Source organism: Pseudonaja textilis, chromosome 2 (genome assembly GCF_049901715.1).
Source record: "Pseudonaja textilis isolate UNSWEBS1 chromosome 2, rPseTex1.2, whole genome shotgun sequence".
NCBI lineage: Eukaryota > Metazoa > Chordata > Lepidosauria > Squamata > Elapidae > Pseudonaja > Pseudonaja textilis.
The window spans coordinates 130,743,821-130,764,129 of NC_141991.1; the positions used below are offsets into that span (position 1 = coordinate 130,743,821).

Below are 20,309 nucleotides of genomic sequence, written 5' to 3' on the forward strand. Positions count from 1 at the left end.
TGAGCCAAGCTTCTTTTTGATGCCTTCACTGGAAGCTTAAGCTTTTTTTAGGACTCCTGTTGAGTCCCCTGGATGTAAGCCAAGATTCTGTCTATTCTCCTTCAAGTGCGACCTGCCTTCTGCAAACTTAAGCTAATTACAAAGCTGTGATCTAGGGCAAATGTCAACATCTCTGCAATTAGCCTAGGTCTGTAGGAAGCCAGTGGCTCAAGTACTTTAAACAGACGGGTTGCCTATTTCTATCCATGCTCATGAATTCCAGTTTAGAAGCTTGAGTGAATAGATTTCTAGCTCAAGCAAAAATGCTGCAGCCCAGCCACCTTAGCTCTGCCATCCAGGCTGCCCGGACTAAAGGCCACTTCGTAAAAAGACCAAGGCTAGCTTTTCCATAACAGGGCTCTGCAAAGATCTGAACTCGGGGGATAACATGCAATTCGCAGCTTGTGTGAGAATGCATGTAACCTGTTTGGAACACTTGAAAGCAACTCATTTTCCTGGCCTTGCACAGCTGTCCCAGACAACTGGCACGTAATCCTAGGAAAAGATACATTTGGCTTCACATGTTCTCCAAGAGGTGCTATGTGTGCATCACCCACGCTTGCCAAATCACATTTTGCCCTTCAGATCTGAACTGCTACACAGGTCTATCATAGAACACGAGAAACCTGCAAATTCATTCCAAACACCAAGTATTTCAGCCACACACTTTTTTTTAACCCCCTTTATTTTCTAGGAGATTCAAGACAACAGACAGCCTCATTTCACAATAACTTATATAAATAAAAAAGGAGCAAAAGACATCTTAATGTTTTAAAATATATCGAAGTAAAAAAAAAAAAAAGACAACAAAAAGGAAGACTCATCGGGAAAGGGGACCTGTACACACAGCAAAATAGCACCATCTAGGGAACCAAAACGGCTCCCGTGGAAACAAGGATGGGAGAGAACGCGGCTAGGCTGCATGGAAACCAGATCAACAACATTAATAACTTAACGTTTCTTAATTAAAAAGAAAAAGATTACACAGAAAGGGAGCAAGAAGTGAAGGCCCAAGTTATCTAACCCAGACACACAGTAGCTCTAAGGTTCTTGTTCCTTCAACTGGATTTGGGAGCAAGGAAGGAAAAGGAGGGAGGGACCATTTGATGAAATACAATGAGAGAAAAGTGAACCTACTCACATTAAGATGCTTGTCAAGAGGGGTCCTTCTCGTCAAGCATCCGCACCCCCTAGACATCAGTTTGGTACCCCCCACCCCACCCCCAAGCAGCCACATGCTTGAATGAAAGAAATGGATGGAAGGCCCACTTCACTCCTCTTTCCCGATGGACGGGAGTCCTGGTTTTGGCAAAATTTCACATGCTTTTTAAGCGTCAAGGGGTGGAAGGGCGGGCTTCGGTAATTTTGCTAAGGCAAGCACTGCACTGCCACTGAGGTAAGGAGGGCAGTTTGGATAGATACAAGGATGGGGAAAAAAATCCTCCCCCTGGCAAGGGCATCGTAATTAGCACCACCCCTTCCCGCCTGCAAAAGGGAGGTCAGGGCAAGAGAGTGTTCTGCTGGTGCAATATGTGAATTGGAATCACTTCCCCTTTAAGGGAGATAATCTCTGCTTAATGTACCCTGGAACCCGTAACCATCCCCGGTTCCATTTTCCTCCACAGCAAACCCACCAAGTTGCATAATGGATGAACAAGACCAATTGGACTCCCTTCCCACTCGCGGTGCTTTCACCAAAGGGACACTACTTAGGTGTGCAACCCCCACCCCACCCCAATTGATGCCATTCAAACAGGTGAAGATGCCCACAACCCCTTCCCATCCTGCCCACCTTCCCTTCCCTTCCTGTCTCTTTTAATAGGCAAGTCAGGTGGTGCCCTGCTGAAGAAGTCCCATTTCCCTGCTTAAGAATGGGCAGGGAGCTGGTGTGGAAGACACATTACGTTCTGGTGCAGGTCATGATTTGGTTTAGAAGAATCAAGCAGGATCCTATGGGCAAGCGCTGGGCCCTCAAAGCACCAGGCAGGAGCATGTGGCAGTGTGTCAACCCAGGAAGTCTATGCCCTCGTTCTCCCTCGAGAGGCTTTTCAGCCCTGACTGCCACAGGAGGACAAGCTGTCGTAGAGAGAGTCACTGAGGGACTCCGAGTTCTCCAGGCCTGGCTGGCCCTCTGGACCCATATCCCTGGAACAGGCTTCTGTGCTGCCCTCTTCACCCACATCAGAAGCACTGGGGGTTCGGCTGCTGCTGGTGCTGAAGGCCGGGGAGGCCTGAGGCCCTTCGGAGGACGCCCGTCTTCTCTCGACTACATTGCAAGCTGAACCCTGCAGAAGCAGAAAAGATAGAACTACTCAGCGGAAGAAAGCCAGGGAGGCTGGTTTTTGGTTTTGCCTTATTTCTGTTTTACAGCTACTGAGAGCCACAGGAAGTGTGTGTGGCTGGAGGGCAGAGATGAGCTCCGCAACTGCATTTTGTATTTTCAACACAAGGCCAGGGGCGCGGGTGGGCGGGGAATTGAACTCTTTTCATTTACAAGTGGTCCTTGTTTAACACTCACTCTTTCAGCAATCATTTGAACTTGGGACACTTGGTGAACAAATAGTACCTACAACCAGTATTCAAAGCTTTGGCCGCTCAGGGCCTTCAGAATCACACAATAGTGAGCTAGGTGCTCAGCAACCGGCCCAGATTTCCAATTGTTGCTGTGTCCCACAATCCCAATTTGCGACCTTCCCTATTGGCTTCCCACAAGCAAAGTCAATGGGAAGGCCAGCAGGAAGTCAAAAGTGGTGATCACCCGAGGTCCTTGTTTAACAACCCGCGGTGATTCACTTAACAATGGTAACTGGAAACTACCGGGTAGCAGCAAGGTCACATGACATTGAACATTATGATTGCCGTTTTTAGCGTCAGAAAATCTGATTCAAATGACCGTAGTTAATCGAGGAACCTCTAGAAACTAACACAGCAGCCAAAGCAGTCTAATTGTTTACATATTGTACTAGCTCTATACCCATGCTTCGCTACGAAACTACGTGACTGGGCTTAGTTTTGGGGGTGGGAAATAAGGGAAAAAAAATGTGCATCTGCCTACCAGCATCCATCGGTATTCATCTGGCTAGCATCCTGTCAGTGTGAGTTGAGGGCGGCTTGGAAACTGAAACAGTATTTGCTGTGTGAGCAAGGAGACAGCAAGGAGCCTGGGCATGGCTTAGCTCAACTGTTCTTTACTAAAGGTGGTTGCTGCTGTGAATCTAAAACTGAAACTCCTCTGTGTTTTGCATTTGGAACAGATTTCTTTTCAGGTGAGGAGGGAGACTAGAACTCCTTAGCATCAGAGCGTGTTAATAATATAGGAAATACTAATGCTCTGATGGTCATTTTAAAAAATCCTATATAGCACCTATATAGATTACTATTAGATTGTTATCCCATGTTTTTATATATAACCCGTGGTTGGTTACATACTTAACATTCATTTATAGTTTTGGTATCCTGTTTGAATGTTAAAGAGCCTCATCTCGTTGTGAACTTGCTCCTCCTTCTGCACTAAAAGCTGAAAGTGGAGCCATAGCTTTGCGACAAAGAGGAAGGAGATGCTGTTGATAACTGGTTCCTATAGCATCACCCACAGCGTGATTTTGCAAAGATGTCTTAGCATGACTAGAACCATTCAGGAAAACAAAGCTTTCTGTGAGCTACTTAACAACAAATCTGTCAGTGCTGGTTACCATCTTCATACCCCCTTGTGGATAACATCAAAAGCTACGGCAGTGATTCTTAGCTTCACAAGCTCTTGGAAACCAAATGCTGTTCTGAAATCTCTCTGGGCTTTTTGAAGCATGGCATCTGTTTGTCTGCTGCCTCTCCCCACCCCCCCCCCCCAACTCATCTCTGACCCCTACCATTGCAGAACCATGGAGCTCTTCCAGCCTGTCAGGAGAGCAGAGAAAGGGATCCATGCCCGCTGATGCTTTGGCATTAGGGAAAGTCCAGTTCTTGCCATGTTGGATACGGCGGGGATTGCTGGCTTCACTGCAGAGATCTGTGTAAGGAAGATCAGGAAATTATGATCAGTGAGCCGGGACCAACGTCGCATCTGCTTTGGAACAACACAGCAGAAACAATGCAAGTTTGGATCACAGGGTGAAAGTTTTGCATCTTCCTTTTAAATGCTGAAAGAACTATATTTTAAAATATTAGCTTTACACTTTATGGTATTTGATCCGCATCAGGAATAGGATGCCAAATGACAGTGTAACATTTCTGCTGAAATGACCTGCATGAATTGGTGACAAATATTCGGAAAGTAGTGAGAACATCTTGATATTTCTATTGGTTAAGGACAGAATGATTCAAGAGTCTTCCTCCTGGTTTTTCGTACCACTTCAGTATCTTAAAAAGGCACAAATCAACATCTGCCTGATTCTTTTCACTGAATAGGATTGTTTGGCCTCCTAACTTCAATGCATGGAAAATTGAAGAAAAACTATGGATCCCTCTAAATCAGAATTGTAACCTGCGTCCCTTTGACCAGCTTATAGTCCTTCTAACCCTAACACTAAAACTACTCAGCTAAGAATTTGAGCCAAAAGATCCTTTTAAGAACTGAAGAACAATATAATGAAATCGGTTGAGCTCCACTGGTAAAGGCACATTAGCGAAATGCCTGCTTGTGGAGTATGCATGCATATATATCTACGGCTTCAGAAAAGACCTCCAACGCAGAGGACAATACATAGCTCCTTTGGTTAGAACTCTTTCAAATGGTACAAACCTTGCAGGCAGCCTCTGCGATCATGGCGGCTGAGGGCTGGCTCTGCACTGGTTAAGATGCCATGGAAAGCTGGCATGCTTTGGTGCTTGCTAGGCCCCATCAGATCCTCTGCGCTTGGCACCTCCCTTTCCAGCGTTCGGGCTTTGCGGGGCACTCTGGTGACAAGTGGGGGACCTCTAGGTGGGAGAGGTCCTGCTGGTGGAGGATCCAATCGAGGTCTCAGTTTCGGGACACTCTTGCAGGGCATCCCACTGCAGTAGTCAGGAGGGGGAAATGTGCCAATTCCACTGTCCAGAGTCCGTGTCAAGGAACTACACACTGTGGACATAAACCAGAAACTGTGAGGACCGATGAAGCCAAAGTCTACACCTCCTCCAGAAATCCATTTCTCTGACCTACTCAGCAGTATACGCTGGAGGCCATTATATGAGTAAGTGGGTAGCATGCCACTCTCCAATAATTGTTGAACTCCAGGTTTCGTGGCCAATGGCCGGAGATGATAAGAGTTGGAATTTACATTTAGAAAGCCGTACTTTTGCTTCCATGAAAACACACCTGCCTGGAGGAAAAAAACAAACCCTCCTAGAATTCTTATTTATTGTCTTCGAACCAGCCCCCTTAGAGCAGCAGTTCCAACCCCTTCAGTTCTGCAGACAGCAGTGGGGGCAATGAGTGGGGGGGTGTAGAAGAGGATGGATTCACGCACAGGCCTGCCACTTGTGCAGCCTGAGGATTGGGGACCCCTGCCTTAGAGCAGAAGCAAAGCAGAAGACGACAGAGATGTAATTCAACGGTCAGCCACCCTTCAGGACACGGGGCATTCACCATGTGATTTTTCCACAATAAAAAAAAAATTAAACATCATTTTAAAAATTAAGAAGTTAAAAAAAATACAAATAATGAATGAGCTCCCACCTGCTCCCTGAGATATGAGAAAATTTTGATTTTTAAAAAAATATATTTCAGCAGTCCACCATGTAGCGAGTTGCAGGTACTATAATTGTGGACAAATGTTGCTTGATCCCCCAACACAACAAGTTAGTTATTCTATCCTCACAGCCTTTTCTAATGTTCAACAGTCCATATGTCTCCAGCCACTTTTTTCAGTCCTCTTTCCACAACTAAGAAGAAAATCCAGGAAATGGGACTTCCAACCATATTTACACAAAAATACCTGATTTTCTTCCACAGCTACCCTCTGAAGAATGAGATGTCAGCAAGCATTACCTAATTCTCGTTCTTTTTAAATTCAGTGTCTAATGTTCTGTCAACATCTACATGTTCTAAACTTCTGACTCTCAGAATTCTCCGATATCATTGGTATTGATCATACTGATGGGAGAATAATGGGAATTGTAATTCAGTTCAAAGGATATGAAGTGGCAGAGACTGTATTACATAGAAAAAAAATATCACCCCCTCCATTTTTATAATCTCACAATTGGAACAAAGCCACCAGGCCCCACTACAGAGAGGATATACATTTCCTTTCTAGGAAGCAATTCTCTGTGGTAGTAATTTCCTGTGTAAACTTGGAGTACAATTCATGGAAGCTTGTGTGGAATCATGGGAATATTCTTGACAGGACTTCATTCTCCTCATTGAAGACATAAGCCTGATTTTTTTTTTTACTGCATTTCAACAGTACTGGCTCCCAAATGACTAGACCACCTTCTTAGGCTAACCGCTAAGTTAAAAGAACTCACCGGCAAAGTGCTGGGAGGTCACCAGTTCAGCCAAGCTGTCATCAGATGGCAGCTCTTCCCGCAAGGCAGCTTCGTGAAGCTACAGGGGAGACAGAGGAGACAAGAATGAGACCTCTGGCAGCTGAGGCATGGATGACGGGGGGTTCAGGCTGCTTCCCCTCCACTCACAGAGAGCTCACCTTGTCTGGAGCTTCCGGACAGGCATGGAGGTGCCCAACAATACCGTTGCGTGGCGGACGGATAAGGCGGGGATCTTTGGCATCACGCAGGCCTCTTTGAAGGCCCTGTAGCTCATTCTTCTGCTCCAGATGAGACTCACACGGTGCCTCTTTCCCATCCACCCTGCAAGTGCAGTGGAGATCAGTACCCTGAAGCTTCTCTTTCGTTCAATCCTTACCCCGTTTTGCAAGATTTGCAGGGTCTCCTGGCAGGAAAGAGACTAGGGACCCTCTGTAAATACCATCGCAAGAATAGGCAAATGGATGTCCTTCACACTGTCTTCAACTACAACTTCCATAAGCCCCACCCACTGCCCTTGCTTGCTTGGATTGGTAAGAAACTGCAAAACATTTAGTGCAGGGGTCGCCAACCTTTTGGACCTCAGGGACCACCAAACTCATAATTTTAAATCCCACGGACCAGAGACCCTGGGAAAATCCCCCAAAGTCTGCAGGAAAATTCCCCACCCCATTTTCCTACCGATCAATCATTTATTTGGGATCACAGGATACCGTTTCCAGCTCTGTTCTCGGGGGGGAGAGAGAGAGAGAGAGAGAGAGAGAGAGAGACTTTTGGCTTCATGCAAGGAAAGCAGCAGAAGTCTTTCTTTCTCTCCCCCAAACTCCGCCAGAATGGTGCAGCCTCTTGGAGCAGGATACCTTGCAGGGTCACAAAAGACTCGTTTCTGACAGAGTTTGCAGGAGAGAAAGACAGACTTTTGCTGCTTTCCTTGCGTGCAGGGTGAGTGGGGCAAGTTCCCCCCCCCTCCTCCCTTTCCCCCCTCCCTCACTACCTCATGTTGTTCGCAATGCAAGCGACGCAAGCCTTGTATCCCCGTGGGCCATGTGGGTGGCACAGCCTTGTGTTCCCGCACAGCCTGGATTAATTGCTTTGTGGGGTGCTCTGAAGGTGACATTTCTCTGCGGACCACCAAAATTTTCTCGCGGACCACCAGTGGTCCCTAGCTCACTGGTTGGCGACCATTGATCTAGAGGGACTTGCCTCCTTTCAGTCCATGGCTTGCACAGCTCAAGATGCCACTTCTTAAATCCATCTCTCAATCCATCAGAGCCAAAAATCATAATCCTCATTTTTCAGGCTCCTGGATATTAACTCCATAGTTTGTCAAAGATATCTGGGACCAAGTGAGCAATCTTGAAGGTGATAAATTTTATTTAAAAAGCAAAGGAGGAGGGGGGACATTTTAGCACCTTAGGAATGTGGAAAAAGCTTGGAAACAAATGGGCAGCATCTGGTCAAGTCTTAATAGATTAAAAAAAAAAGGATTGGGGAGGGGGAAATTACCTCTAAAAAATAGTTTCACTCAAGCTGTACAGTTATTCATTACTCTTTTACCACCTCACTGACTCCACTCTTGATCCCAAGCAGAAATCTTCAGTTTTATGCAAATCTGAACCCCAAAGTTTGTGTGAAAGAAAGCGCTGATCCTAACTTAAGTATGGTACCTCTTGGGTGAGATCGGCCTTCACTAAGGTGCCTTTAAGCCCTTCCAGGCAGATACTGCTCTGATCCATCCTCTCTGCTCTGACTTACCTATTGAGCAGCTGCTGCATGAAGTTCTCCGCAGTCACCTCCTGGTACATAAGGGTGAGCTGGCTGTGTCCCGTGTCACAGGTGTGGGACCGAGGCTTGTCCAGGGCCAGCCCGTTGATGTAGGCCTTCTCCTCCTCCAGGGCTTTGCGCAGGTCCTCTGCCTTCTCCATGAGCTTGGAAATGTTCAAGCTTTCCGACTCCAGCTTGCGTGAGCCGGCTTTGCTGTCCTTGGCTTTGGGAGTCTCCGGCCTCCGGCTGAGGGCAGGCAGCTTGCTCTTACGCAGGCCAAACCAACTGGCAAGACCACTCGAATTCTTCTGCTTGGATTCCCCTGGGGCCGGCCCACCTCTGTGCCTTCGCAGGACGTTCTCTTCAATGCCTTTCATCACCTTTTCTTCAATACTGGCGGGAGACCCAGCTTTGCCCTTGGCCTGGTCAGGACCAGGGGGATGCTTGCGCCCAAAACTGCTGTGTGCCTTGGCTGTGGGTGGGCATGGCTTGGGTTCTGGAGCAGGGGGTTTGGTTGGGGACTTGGACGGTAACTTGGTGGGGCTCCCGTGCGGACTCTTGGCATTCTTCCCGGGCGGCAGGGGTTTGGAGGGATTTCTGTTTGCTGGCGTTCCTAGGGAACGATTCTTGGAGGCCTGGTGCTCAGCGTCGTTGCCACGGGAACCCACAGAATGGGAAGAGTAGCAACGAGGGGTTGATTCATTCGCATGGCAAGGCTCAGGGTGCTTGAGGCTGCTGCTCCCAGAGCCCAGCCTGGGGTAGGCATCGGGAAGGCTTTCCCCACGCTCCCCTGGCCGGGTTGGGGCCCTCCCCTTCTCAAAGCCCGGTCCCTCTTTCCCTTCCGCCCCTTTCAACCTCCCAAGCACTGTCAGCCGCTCTTTGAAAGGCATGCTGGCTGCCACCTCGAGCATCCGCTTGGTAGAGCCACTGGCGCCTCTCTTGGAGTTGTCGGGGTTCCTGCGGGCCAGAGGAGGCGAGCGCCTGATCTCTGGGCCCGACTTTTCTCGGTGGCCAGCAGGGCAGGGCTCCAGAGGGACGTCACTGGTCGGCACTGCCTGAAGAGCCAAGCGGCAGGAAGGCAGGAGTGCCTCAGGTGCATCCAGTTTGGTTTCACGGGATGAGGGGGACCGAGAGCTCACGGCAGTGCTGAGGGTCAGCTCTAAGATGTTCTCGTACTCGTGGGGTTTGTGGTACCCAAAAGGGTCTGGTAATGTGGGAGCGATGGGAGGGGACTCTGGGACAAGGGGTCGGCCGGCCTTGGGGGAGGGATGCCCTCCGCCAATGCCAGAGTCAGCAGGAAAAGGGCTGTCGGGGGAGCCCTTGCGGCTTGGCGTTGGGGAGTGGTACACCTCGTATGTGTTACTGCGGCAGGGGATTTTGGAGCTGCGGGTGAGCTGCGGGCTGAGGCGAAGGGCAGCGTGGCTGGGTGGCGGTGGCATTTTCAGCAATTTGAGCACCTTGGAGGGGGACGGGATAGGGAGCCCCTGCTGAGACTTATCTTTGTCTTCGCTGGAGGCCAGGACGCTCAGGTAGGCCGGCTCCGTGGAGGCAGAGGGAGGCCCCAAGGCCTCTAGGCAACTCACAGCCTGCATGTGCTTGTAGCTCCTGGCCTGCCCTTCGGGGTTTCCCATCAAGCAGGGTCCACTGGGCTCCCCATTGAGCAGGGCACTGTCGCCAGCCTCCCGAAGGACATGCTGCAGGTAGGTCTCCACCTCACCTAATTCCAGCTTGTGTTCAGCCAGGGCACTCAGCAATACTTGCCCCGGGTGTCCTTTCTCTGGAGGATCAGGTTCCCCAGCCTCATCGGAGGAGGAGGAGGAGCTGCCCTCACTTTTCAGCGGAGGCTGCCCGGGCGCTCCTTCCCCCTGAGCCAGCAACAGACATGGCCAGGCTTCTGCCGTCACTCCTTCTGGGGAGCTCAGCTGCCCTGGGTGTCTCCAAGGGGAAGGAAAGGCAAGCAGAGGGTCCATCTCTTCCAGGGAACGAAGCACTTCCAGGATTTGGGCCTTCTTCCGCAGGAAAGGGGAGAGAGCTTCCAGAGACTGGGGATTAGATCCAGGAATTTCCAGACAGTGTTCCCCAGAGATGACCTGGGACGCAACCAAGACATACAAAATGTAACTAAGGCCAGCTTTGGATTTCCACGTCAGCCCTCTCGACCACAACCTCCCATTTGTTATTTCTGGTTGTGTCCCCAGACTTCTTTACAGCCAGTGATTTATTCTACTCTTCCATTTTAATGTGGTTTCCTACAATGGACAAAAGTTCCTCAGAAGTAGCAGAGAAAGAATTTGTCTATCACCTTCTGCTCAGTATTATTTTTAAGTGGCAACATAATGGATTGAAGAAGCTAAAATGTGCAGGAAAAGCAGGAATTCCACCTCCTCCTCTCTATTTGAATTTTGCATTCATTCCAGGCTGTAGTTTGCTAAAGTATACACTGAATGGATACTGGACTAGAAGATTTTGACTTTAGCTAGTCCTATGAATTTAAGGCACTTCACTTGCCTCCCATTACAATCTTGCATCATCCATATATAACATACTTACAAACAAGTGCAATTTATTTAATCAGTTTGTATTGCCACCTGTCTCAACAGGTTAGCTTTATTGTTTAAACAAAATTAATAATAAAATCAATTTATTTATTTATATTTTTTTTCTAATTAAAATCTTTTAGCCTCTCATCTCAGTAAATGATTTCTTCACCAGCTCACAATTCAGAAACATACATTGCAGTTAAAATCATAAAAACATTTTAAAACCAACAAAAACAGTAGAAGCCATTTACTGTTGGGTAGGTGGATGATTTCAACCCACAATACAAACCTTAAAGTACACTGACATTCACAGACACAGCCAAGAAATGGGCCCTTTCGTACATTTGGGGCCCCTGGGCCCCAGCAAAGAACCAGGACTTTAGCACCTTATGAAAGGCCAGCAGTGTCAGAGCCATCCTAACCTCCAAACACATCACTGGAGAAAAGGAACCAACGCATGTGTCCATCCTGCCCAAATGGATCAGATGGGTAGAAATACCTGGGAGAGACAGTCCCCTCAGGTAACTCGGTCCCAAGCTATGAAAGGCTTTAAAGGCGACAGCCAGGACCTTGGCTTGCACCCAGAAGCACACTGGCTGTCAATACAGTTCACAAAGTTCTACATGTACTCAAGGTATTGGCACCATTGACTACTTGCACTGCCACAATTCTGCCCAAGTTGAAGCTTCCAAAAGTTCTTTAAGGACTGGCTCATATTGCACTCAATAGAGTGCATTGCAGTAATCCAAACAGGAGATCACATGGGCAAGAATAACAGAGAGCCAGGCCTTCTGGTCCAGGAACTGGCATGCAACCCAGGAGGGTACAAAGTCCCTCCTAAGCACAGCTACTACTTGTCTTCAAGCAAGAGCCATGGGTCCAGGAAGATGCCTCTCTGCAGTCTCCCTATTTGGATCAAGGGATGTTTTCTTCGACAGGAATGATCATCTTTTCTTTCTAAGAGCCACGCGGTGGTTAGAGTGAGGTATTGCAGGCTACTTCTGCTGACAGCCAGATGCCTGCACCTTGGCAGATCGAATCCCACCAGGCTCCAGGTTGACTCAGCCTTCCATCCTTCTGAGGTGAGTAAAATGAGGATCCAAAATTGTTGAGGGCTATAGCCTGACTCTGTAAAACCGCTTAGAGGGAGCTGCAAAAGCACTGTGAAGCAATATATAAGTCTAAGTGCTATTGCTATCCATACTTGTTATTTTATAACTTTGTTTTTCAAAATACTGTATGCCGCCCAAAGTTATCAAGCCAAGTGACCTTAGAAACATGTATCAATCAATTGAACAAACAAACAAAATCTGCCTGACTCAACTTCTGAAACCAGTTTTGAAGGAACAATCCCATATCCACTTCCCTACCTACAATGCAACAGTTCTCCTTTGGTAACTCTGATCTTCCTCTTTTTTTTCCCCTTGGGAAAAAAAAAATTGCCACTGCCCCCAAATCTCACGGTTTGAGTCAGAGCCATGAAGCTCACAGCGTAAGATGTCTACTGCATCAAAAGTCTACGCTGCGCAGCACTGCATCAATTAATGGCTCTGGGCCTCATTCCAAAAAACGTACACACTCTCCCTGCCTTAAACTATTAAATAAGTATGATGCACAGGGAAGCTATCGGAGTGGCCCAACGCTGAAGCAGTAGCACCAGCAAGTCTGTTCCTGAAGGTGGCAATGCAGAAATGAATGGACACTAGAGGTCTTACAGAACATACCTCTCTCTGCAACAGGCACCGTCCCAGGGGAAACGAAACCGGGAGCTTCTCTACTGTGCCTGGTTGGGAGATCGGGGATGGACTGGAGAGCAAGGAAGCTGGATGGGCTGGAGTCTGAAGAGACAATTAATAGGATGAATGGCTCCAGTAGATCTGCTCGCAGAGAGCAAACACCCTGAACGGCAGCGCCTTCAACACAAATCCATGCAACGTACTTCCAGCAATTCTGCGCTGCTTGGAAATACATGTGAACTCCGCAGTCACACTGATAAACCACCAAGGTTTATTAGCCTTGGGAAGCCCCCAAATGACTGTAATTCATTCAAATAACCTATGACTAACCAGATTTTGGCTCGGCATACAAAATAAAGGTAGCGTAGAATAATGTGATGCAGCTGTAAATGCAACATTTCCCCAAACCTTTGAGCTAGATAAAACAACCTTCTTTCCAGCACCCCCATGGCACATACAAGAACTCCATTTGTTCCTCTTTCTTCTAATGAAGCTCAGCAGAGGATACAGTAAGTGTAGCCACCAAAGGGTCTAGAGACAATTCCTTTGCTTGCTGACTTAAATGTTTCGGGAAACTTACATGACTTTAAAGACAAATCTCTCTCTGTATGCAGTCACCTAAACCCACCCACCCAGCAAACAAATCATGCCTGCACGTGTAAGCTGAGCACATGATAAGAAAGAAGGGAGATAAAAAGACAGAGGACACACCTGGGAGAGAGATCCAGAAGTCAGCTTTCGATGGAAAAGATCACTGAGAGCCTGGTTTTGCCTTTCCAAGTCAAAGACCCGTTTCTTCAGCTTGATGCATTCTTCACGGAGATCCTGAGAAAAGAGAATCTCACCTGTAAGCTAGAATCAAGAGAGGACCTGCAAATGCTCTTGTTTGGTTTCCTCCCTCCCCCCTCAGGATTCCTCTAGGTTAGGGTCTTTTGTGGTCAAAGTGGATTCAGGAGAAATCGGCGTTTGCCATCAAGGCGCACAAATCCCCTCCCAAAGAACCCTGAATCCTGTGACTTGCACAAGTCATTCAAATTAAGGATGGGCATAAATGTTTGATCATATTTAACAGACTCTGATAGTCAGGACAAAAACCGTAGAGGAGGAAGAGGGAAACTGTACTGAAGCCCTCTCTGCTGACTCCTGAGAACGCAATACAGAGCAAGACACAGTTTTGGCATGCAAAAAATACCAGGCGAAATCCCCTTGCCCACAAAAGAGATCAATAAGCAGCTTTGGGCAATGAGCTAATCAGAGGCAAATGCAATTCGTATTAGCAAGACCGATACAAAGCAACTAAGATCTACTATCTGCCTGTCCTTCATCTGTATCAGGGATACACAACTACTATCAGCTCAAGGTTTACACCTGGTTTTGTTAGAACAATGAAAATTGCATTCCAAAAGTAGGCTAAGGCCACGTCCTCTGTTTAGAGGGGATTTCGGGTGTTTGAGAAAGAAGTATTCTAAGTCACCACAAGTCTTCAAGGTAGGTTTTTTTTTTTAGCCTCCTAGCCCCAACTCCCTGTTACACAAAACACAAAACAGGGGTCATGTTGTTGGCCCAATCTTTTTGGGGGAGCCACGAAAGCTGGTGGGCTGAATATTGTCCCAGACTGCGGGGTTTTTTTGGGTCTGTCTATAGAGACCAGTGGCAGGACTTTTAGTTGAAGTTCTTTTGATATTCCCATTCCAAACTCTAAGAGCACAAAACCTAAATGTGACTTCATCATTACAAATGAATTATAGGACACTTCTACTCCAGCCAGACTTACTTGCTTAGTTTCCCCTCTCTTTAATTACAATTTTAAAGCCAGTTCTGGAGGTCTGCGGGGGGACGCACGTAAGATTTCCGGGGAAGAGAACAGGCCAAGGGGCTCAGGACTGAACCTCAACAATGGAGGAAAGGATGCATGAAATACAGGTAGTCCTCAACTTACGACCACAATTGAGCTCAAAATTTATGTTGCTAAGTGAGAAATTTGTTAAGTGAATTTTCCCCCATTTTGCAACCTTTCCTGCCACATTTCCTACGCGAATCACTGCAGTTCACTTGGTAACATGGTTGTTAAGTGAACCTGACTTCCCCATTGACTTTGCTTGTGAGAAGGTCGCAAAAGGGGATCCCATGACACCGGGACACTGCAAACATCATAAATATGAGTGAGATGTCCAAGCTTCTGAAAGAAAATCACGTCGCCATGGGGATGCTGCAACAGTCATAGGTCTGAAAAATGGCCATAAGTCACTTTTTTTCAGCGCCATTATAACTTTAAATGGTCACTAAGTGAACGGTTGTAAGTCGAGGGCACCCGTACTCTGCTTTTGAGCTTGAGTGAATTATGAAGCCCTCATTCGATTCTCCTCTCTACCACCAGCTTAAGTGGAGACTTGATCTGAAACACAGCTAACACTGATCTGAGAACATTCTAAGGGTTAACAGAAGCATTTGGACTACCTTAAAGGGCAGTACGAATATTACCATCGGAAACAAAGAGTGGTGGAAGAATTCACACTTCTAGCAACAAGCAGTTGTTTCTAATAGGTTTTGTGCCTTTCTTTCATGCAGTATCCAGAGGTTAATTGTTGTATCAACGCCTCTTCCTTGAGTACAAACAAGCCTAACCCTTCTTACTTAGCAGTTGTATCTTCCATAATCCAATGTGCCTACCTCCAAGCAGAAGGATCACAGCTAATACCATTATCTGGAAGTCACTACTGATTTTGTACAAACCCCCGCCCCCAATAACACATACAAGAGCTCCATTTGTTCTTTCTCCTCCTCCTCCTAATAAAGTCCAGCAGAGGATACAGTAAGTGCGGTCAACAAAGGGCCTATAGACCAGGGATCTTCAAACTTGACAGCTTTAAGACTTATGGACTTCAATTCCTGGAATTCCTTCTCCAGACATGTTAGCTCAGGAATTCTGGGTGTTGAAGTCCACAAATCTTAAAACTTGCCAAGTTTGAAGACCCTTGCTATAGACCAGGGGTCTCCAACCTTGGCAACTTTAAGACTTGTGGACTTCAACTCCCAGAATTCCTCAGCCAGCAAAGATTTTGTGTGCCTGGTCCTGCTCCACTTTTAAACAGCTGGCTGAGGAATTCTGGGAGTTGAAGTCCACAAGTCTTAAAGTTACCACGGTTGGAGAACCCTGCTATAGACAATTCCTTTGCTTGCTGACGTAAATGTTTCAGGAAATTTACACAGTTTTAAAGCCAAAACAGTAGCTGCTGGTATCATCTTTAACTTCAAAAATGTCACTGAAATCCATAGAGACATTCTTGGGAAGTAAAAATGGGAAAGGGGGTTGGGAACAGGCCTAGGAAAAACAGAATCTCTGGAGGGCTACAAAGGCGTGATTTCACCAGACTGCTTTCTGCAGGATTTTGTGTGCCTGGTCCTGCTCCACTTTTAAACAGTTTCTCAAAATTCCAAAGATGCCATCAACCCCCAAAGACCAGGCCTGGAGACAGACTCACTTTTTGGTTTAATAGCGCTTGTACCACGTGGTTGGCTACCTGCAGAAGAAGAAGAAGAAGGAGCAGATATAAGCACAAAGGGAGGCAGCTATCCCTCCCTCAGAAGGTGCTGTCAGGGAAAGAGAAGGCAAAGCAGCGGTACCTCATCCAAGCAGCGTTCATAGGTTTCCCGCTGGTTCTCATTGGCTTGCACCAACGCCAAATTCTCTGCCTGAGGACAAAGAGAAGAGTCAGGCTGCTGGTGAAAAAAAGAGGACCTCGAGTTTCTTCTCCAGGAGGCATATGGGAAAAGGAACTGAAGCATGGACAACTTCCCTTCTTCTCTCTGCTCCACCCCATTTCTCTTGTCCTTGAAAATTCCTATTCTACAGCATTGCAAAGCTATGTTGTCTACCTATGCCCATGGGAAAAGACTGAAGGATTAAAGGCCACTAGCTTCAATGACTGGCACCTCCCTTCAAAAACCAGAGCAGCAGGTCAACTAGATTGTTGTCCCATCCCTTGTAAACATGTGTCATGTACCCCTCTCAAAAAATCCAGAATACAATGTTTGTGGCAAAGTGCATATCACTCTCATTAGGAAGAAACCGAAAAAGAATAACCAACACTTGCCTCACATAATGAATTCACCTGGGCCTATATGTCTGATGTGAGGGTTTTACCTTTCCCCGTACGCCATGTTGGAAAAAGGGTGCCAATTCTGGAGAATTAGGAGCAAATGACTCTTGCTTGTAACACCAAGGGAGCAAAACTAATTCAGATCGGTCACTTATGCGAGCCTGTGCTCACTCAATAGGCTTATATAACATTCATATTATTTCTGCATAGGTAGTTCTTGAGATGGTAATCAAACTCTGTGGTTGGTCAGCGAATCCATCATTCCCTATCAGTTTTGCTGAAAATTTGAGGTAAATGCTGGGTGGGTTTCAGCAAAACCATCAGAAACCGTGGTTCCATGATAGTGAGTTGCAGCAAATGGCTATAAATGTGCCCCATTGCCAAGCACACAAAGTACCTCAAATCTAGGTCGTAAGTACCACCCAGGTAGGTCTATCAGAACTTCAGTCAGTAAGCACCTGACTATAAGTCGGAGACCATCTATATGCACCAATGCTGAGAGGTAGCTCACATTTAAGTGAAATAATAGATGGTATGTAGCTACCAAGAAACCAATTGCTTGCAATAGGCTCCCAATTCACTTTTTCTGCCAGCCTTTCATTCAGCTGGTGCTCTGGTCTCTAGAACCCCTTAACTCAGCAGAACAGGATCAGGCCTTAGTACCTCTAGCTCTCGGAGTCTCTGCAGAAGATCCTGGGGTGTCCTTGGCTCATGGCCATCCCCTTCTGGCTTCATCTCACACTGCAGCTCAATTTCAGACATCGTTTCCTTTGGGCAGAGAGAATCAAGTAAAAGAGTGCCAAGTTTCATGCTTCTGCCATAATAAAAGACCCGCCAGCAATTTCAAGGGGGCAAGACCATTCACCAGATGCCTCCATTGATGCCACTGGGATTTCTCTAGCAGAAAGGGGTGGTCAGGATTGAGGCTATAATTAGAGTTACAACCCAGTGCTTATAGCATGCTAATCCAAAGGGGTGCAGAAGACCATTTGGCATCAACAGTGATGCAGGGAAGGATTAAGGCCAAGTGATGCCCTAAGCCCAGCCCAACAATGGTGCCCTATGGCCTTTCCATTACTTAAGTGACATGAAGATTCAGTAAGAGCTGAAAATTAAAATTGAGTGCTGCAGTGAAAGACTTACAGACGTGATAGCAATAGCATTTAGACTTACATACCACTTCACAGTGCTTTATAGCCCTCTCTAAGTGGTTTACAGAGTCAGCCTACTGCCCCCAGCAATCTGGGTCCTCATTTTACCGACCTTGGAAGGAGAGAAGGCTGTGTCAACCTTGAGCCCGGCGAGAGTCAAACTGCCGAACTGCAGGCAGCCAACAGAAGTAGCCTGCAGTACTGCATTCTGACCACTGTGCTACCAACGGCTCAAGGGCGAGGAGGGAAAACCCTCTAGTGACCCCTTCCCTTGGGGCCTAAGCATGCCTATTTTGCTTAATGGTTAATCCAGGGCTATGGATGATGCACTGGGATCTGTGGAGCCTATTTTTGGCTCTCCCTTTATTTCATTCAGAGTAGAAGTGGGAAGTCTCTGTGGGCTGCCAACTCCCAAGCCACCCAAAGCAGGCTTGAAATCAGGCCCAGGGACAGCTGTTTGGCGGGGGGGGGGCGCAGAGGGCTGAAGAGTAGAAACCAAAGTCTCCAGCGGCAGCCTGCTTCCACTTTCCCCAGCTTTAATTTTTCAATAAAGTCCTACAAAACTGGGCCAATACAATCTAGTCGTTTTGATCATACTACAATTAGATGGCCTGCAGGTGATGTCCAGGGAGTGGACTGCCTCCCCCCTCAACGCCCCCCCCACCCCAATACAGGATGATGTATGATCCCAGTTAATGTCTCGGCCCAGCTCTTTCCCAGCCTTTTCTTACCTGTCTTCAGGGGCCCAATGATGGACACTATGACAAGCCCAACCTCCAGGCTTCCCTTCATCACTTTTGCCTGAAAGAGAAGCAAAGGGAGGTTCAGGGTTGCGCACCCTTCATCAAAGGATTGTTGCCTTAAAGAGATACGTCAGCATTCAGGCAATGTAAAGGAACAGCAGAGCGCCGCAATGAGAGCTATTTTTAAACACAAAGATCCAACCCCCACAGTCCTTTTCCTCCAAGGATTTCCCCTTGGTGCGTCTCACTCCATGCTTGTGACGGTTGCTAGAGCGCGCAGTTTACAAAAGAATGGGGAAACATTTGATGCAGCTGGGGCCCATCTGCTGGCTTCTCTTGAAGTAGTCTGGATTTACAGATTTAAGTCCCGATTCTTCTGCTCACAAACCAGCAACTATCAGGGTAGCAACAACCAAACTACAGCACTCACTTTTGCAGCATCCCGGGTGATGCCGAGTTGTTTTTTTTTTTTTTAAAGGATGGGCTGGTTTTTAAAAAGGACACATTAACAATCCAAAAAATCATCAGAAATATTAAAATTAGACCTTTTACAACACGGGTGTCAAACTCATGGCGTCACATTGCCGTCATGTGATGTTTTGTGACATTTTCCCCATTCGTGGAGCTGAGGTCGGCCTGGTCTGCATGTGATGCATCTGGCTCCGCGGGCCGCCAGTTTGACACCCCTGAGACAGATTTTAATACATTGGAGATCAAAAGCAAGGCTCTCTTCATCCATTATGCTCAGTTTGCAAACTTCCCCAGGTCATCTTGACTTGCCACAGGTAAGAGAATGAATCCAGGGGCGATGGACCGATGTCAAATCCAGCAGAGCTTCTACAATGTATAGCCAAAACGAGCCTTTTCGGCATAGGAGGAGAAATTTCCTCCTGTGGCATCTGATTAGTTTAATCCATATGTTTTAATCTGCTTTCGGCTTAATGCAATTTGGCAATCCAGCCATTATTTATAAACTGCAGTTTACTGTTTTACATGACATAGGAATCAAGCCACTATGATTTGCTCAGCAAGCCATTATGAAAGCCATGGCTTACAATCCACAAGCCCCGACAATGATTTTAAGATGTACCACTCCAAGTCCAGCAAAGTTCAGTCTCTGATGCAGTGATTCTTAATCTTGGCAACTTTTAAGATGTGGACTTCAATACCTGGCTGGGGAATTCTGGGAGTTGAAGTCCACAGATCTTAAAGTGGCTACGGTTGAGAAACACTACTCTGGTGTATTATGTACTCCAATTCAAGAAATAAACTCTTCTCCAGCCCCATCCCTTGAAATCATGCAAGCATTTATTTCTTTGATCTATGCCTTAAGAGAGTTCTTACAGCAGCTTACAGAACTACAAAAAAACAATACGAACTACTAGAGACAGATCATGTCACAGTAAAAATACTAAAATCACCTCACAATTAAAAGGAGTACATCTACAACCTGAGACAACGACCAAAAAGACACCCCCCAATACCATATATCACCTTCACACCAAGACAAACCTGTCCCCCTTTGAAATGGGGACATTTCCACATGACCTGCTGCAGATTTTAACAATGAGAGGTGGTTTTTGGGCAGACAGGCCCTAAGCAGTGTTGTACAAGCAGAAACGGCAATGTAGGAACTCAAGAATCATGCACATTCTCCTAATTTCATGATGACCAACACAAGCCTTGCTTAACATGATCAAGTAAGTCTTCTGGATTCAGCACATATGTTGAAATTTGCGTGTTTTGTTTTTAGCCAAGCTCACTTGCTCAAGGC

General features: G+C 46.8%; 1 protein-coding gene across 3 annotated transcripts in view; it reads right to left on the minus strand.

Annotated features, from left to right (window-relative positions):
* Positions 1 to 1,267: 1,267 nt before the first annotated feature.
* NCKAP5L (NCK associated protein 5 like) overlaps positions 1,268 to 20,309 on the minus strand; it is a 51,746-nt gene continuing 32,704 nt past the window's right edge. For all 3 annotated transcript variants that reach the window (XM_026714799.2, XM_026714800.2, XM_087925282.1), the window contains exons 2-13: positions 18,524 to 18,593; positions 17,305 to 17,409; positions 16,166 to 16,234; positions 16,024 to 16,062; positions 13,253 to 13,366; positions 12,530 to 12,643; positions 8,257 to 10,355; positions 6,663 to 6,825; positions 6,484 to 6,562; positions 4,778 to 5,095; positions 3,906 to 4,045; positions 1,268 to 2,324 (exon numbers count right to left, since the gene is read on the minus strand). In XM_026714799.2, coding sequence (XP_026570584.2) covers positions 2,088 to 2,324; positions 3,906 to 4,045; positions 4,778 to 5,095; positions 6,484 to 6,562; positions 6,663 to 6,825; positions 8,257 to 10,355; positions 12,530 to 12,643; positions 13,253 to 13,366; positions 16,024 to 16,062; positions 16,166 to 16,234; positions 17,305 to 17,403 — 3,471 coding nt within the window. In that variant the 5' untranslated portion in view covers positions 17,404 to 17,409; positions 18,524 to 18,593 and the 3' untranslated portion in view covers positions 1,268 to 2,087. The remainder of the gene's footprint in view (positions 2,325 to 3,905; positions 4,046 to 4,777; positions 5,096 to 6,483; positions 6,563 to 6,662; positions 6,826 to 8,256; positions 10,356 to 12,529; positions 12,644 to 13,252; positions 13,367 to 16,023; positions 16,063 to 16,165; positions 16,235 to 17,304; positions 17,410 to 18,523; positions 18,594 to 20,309) is intronic.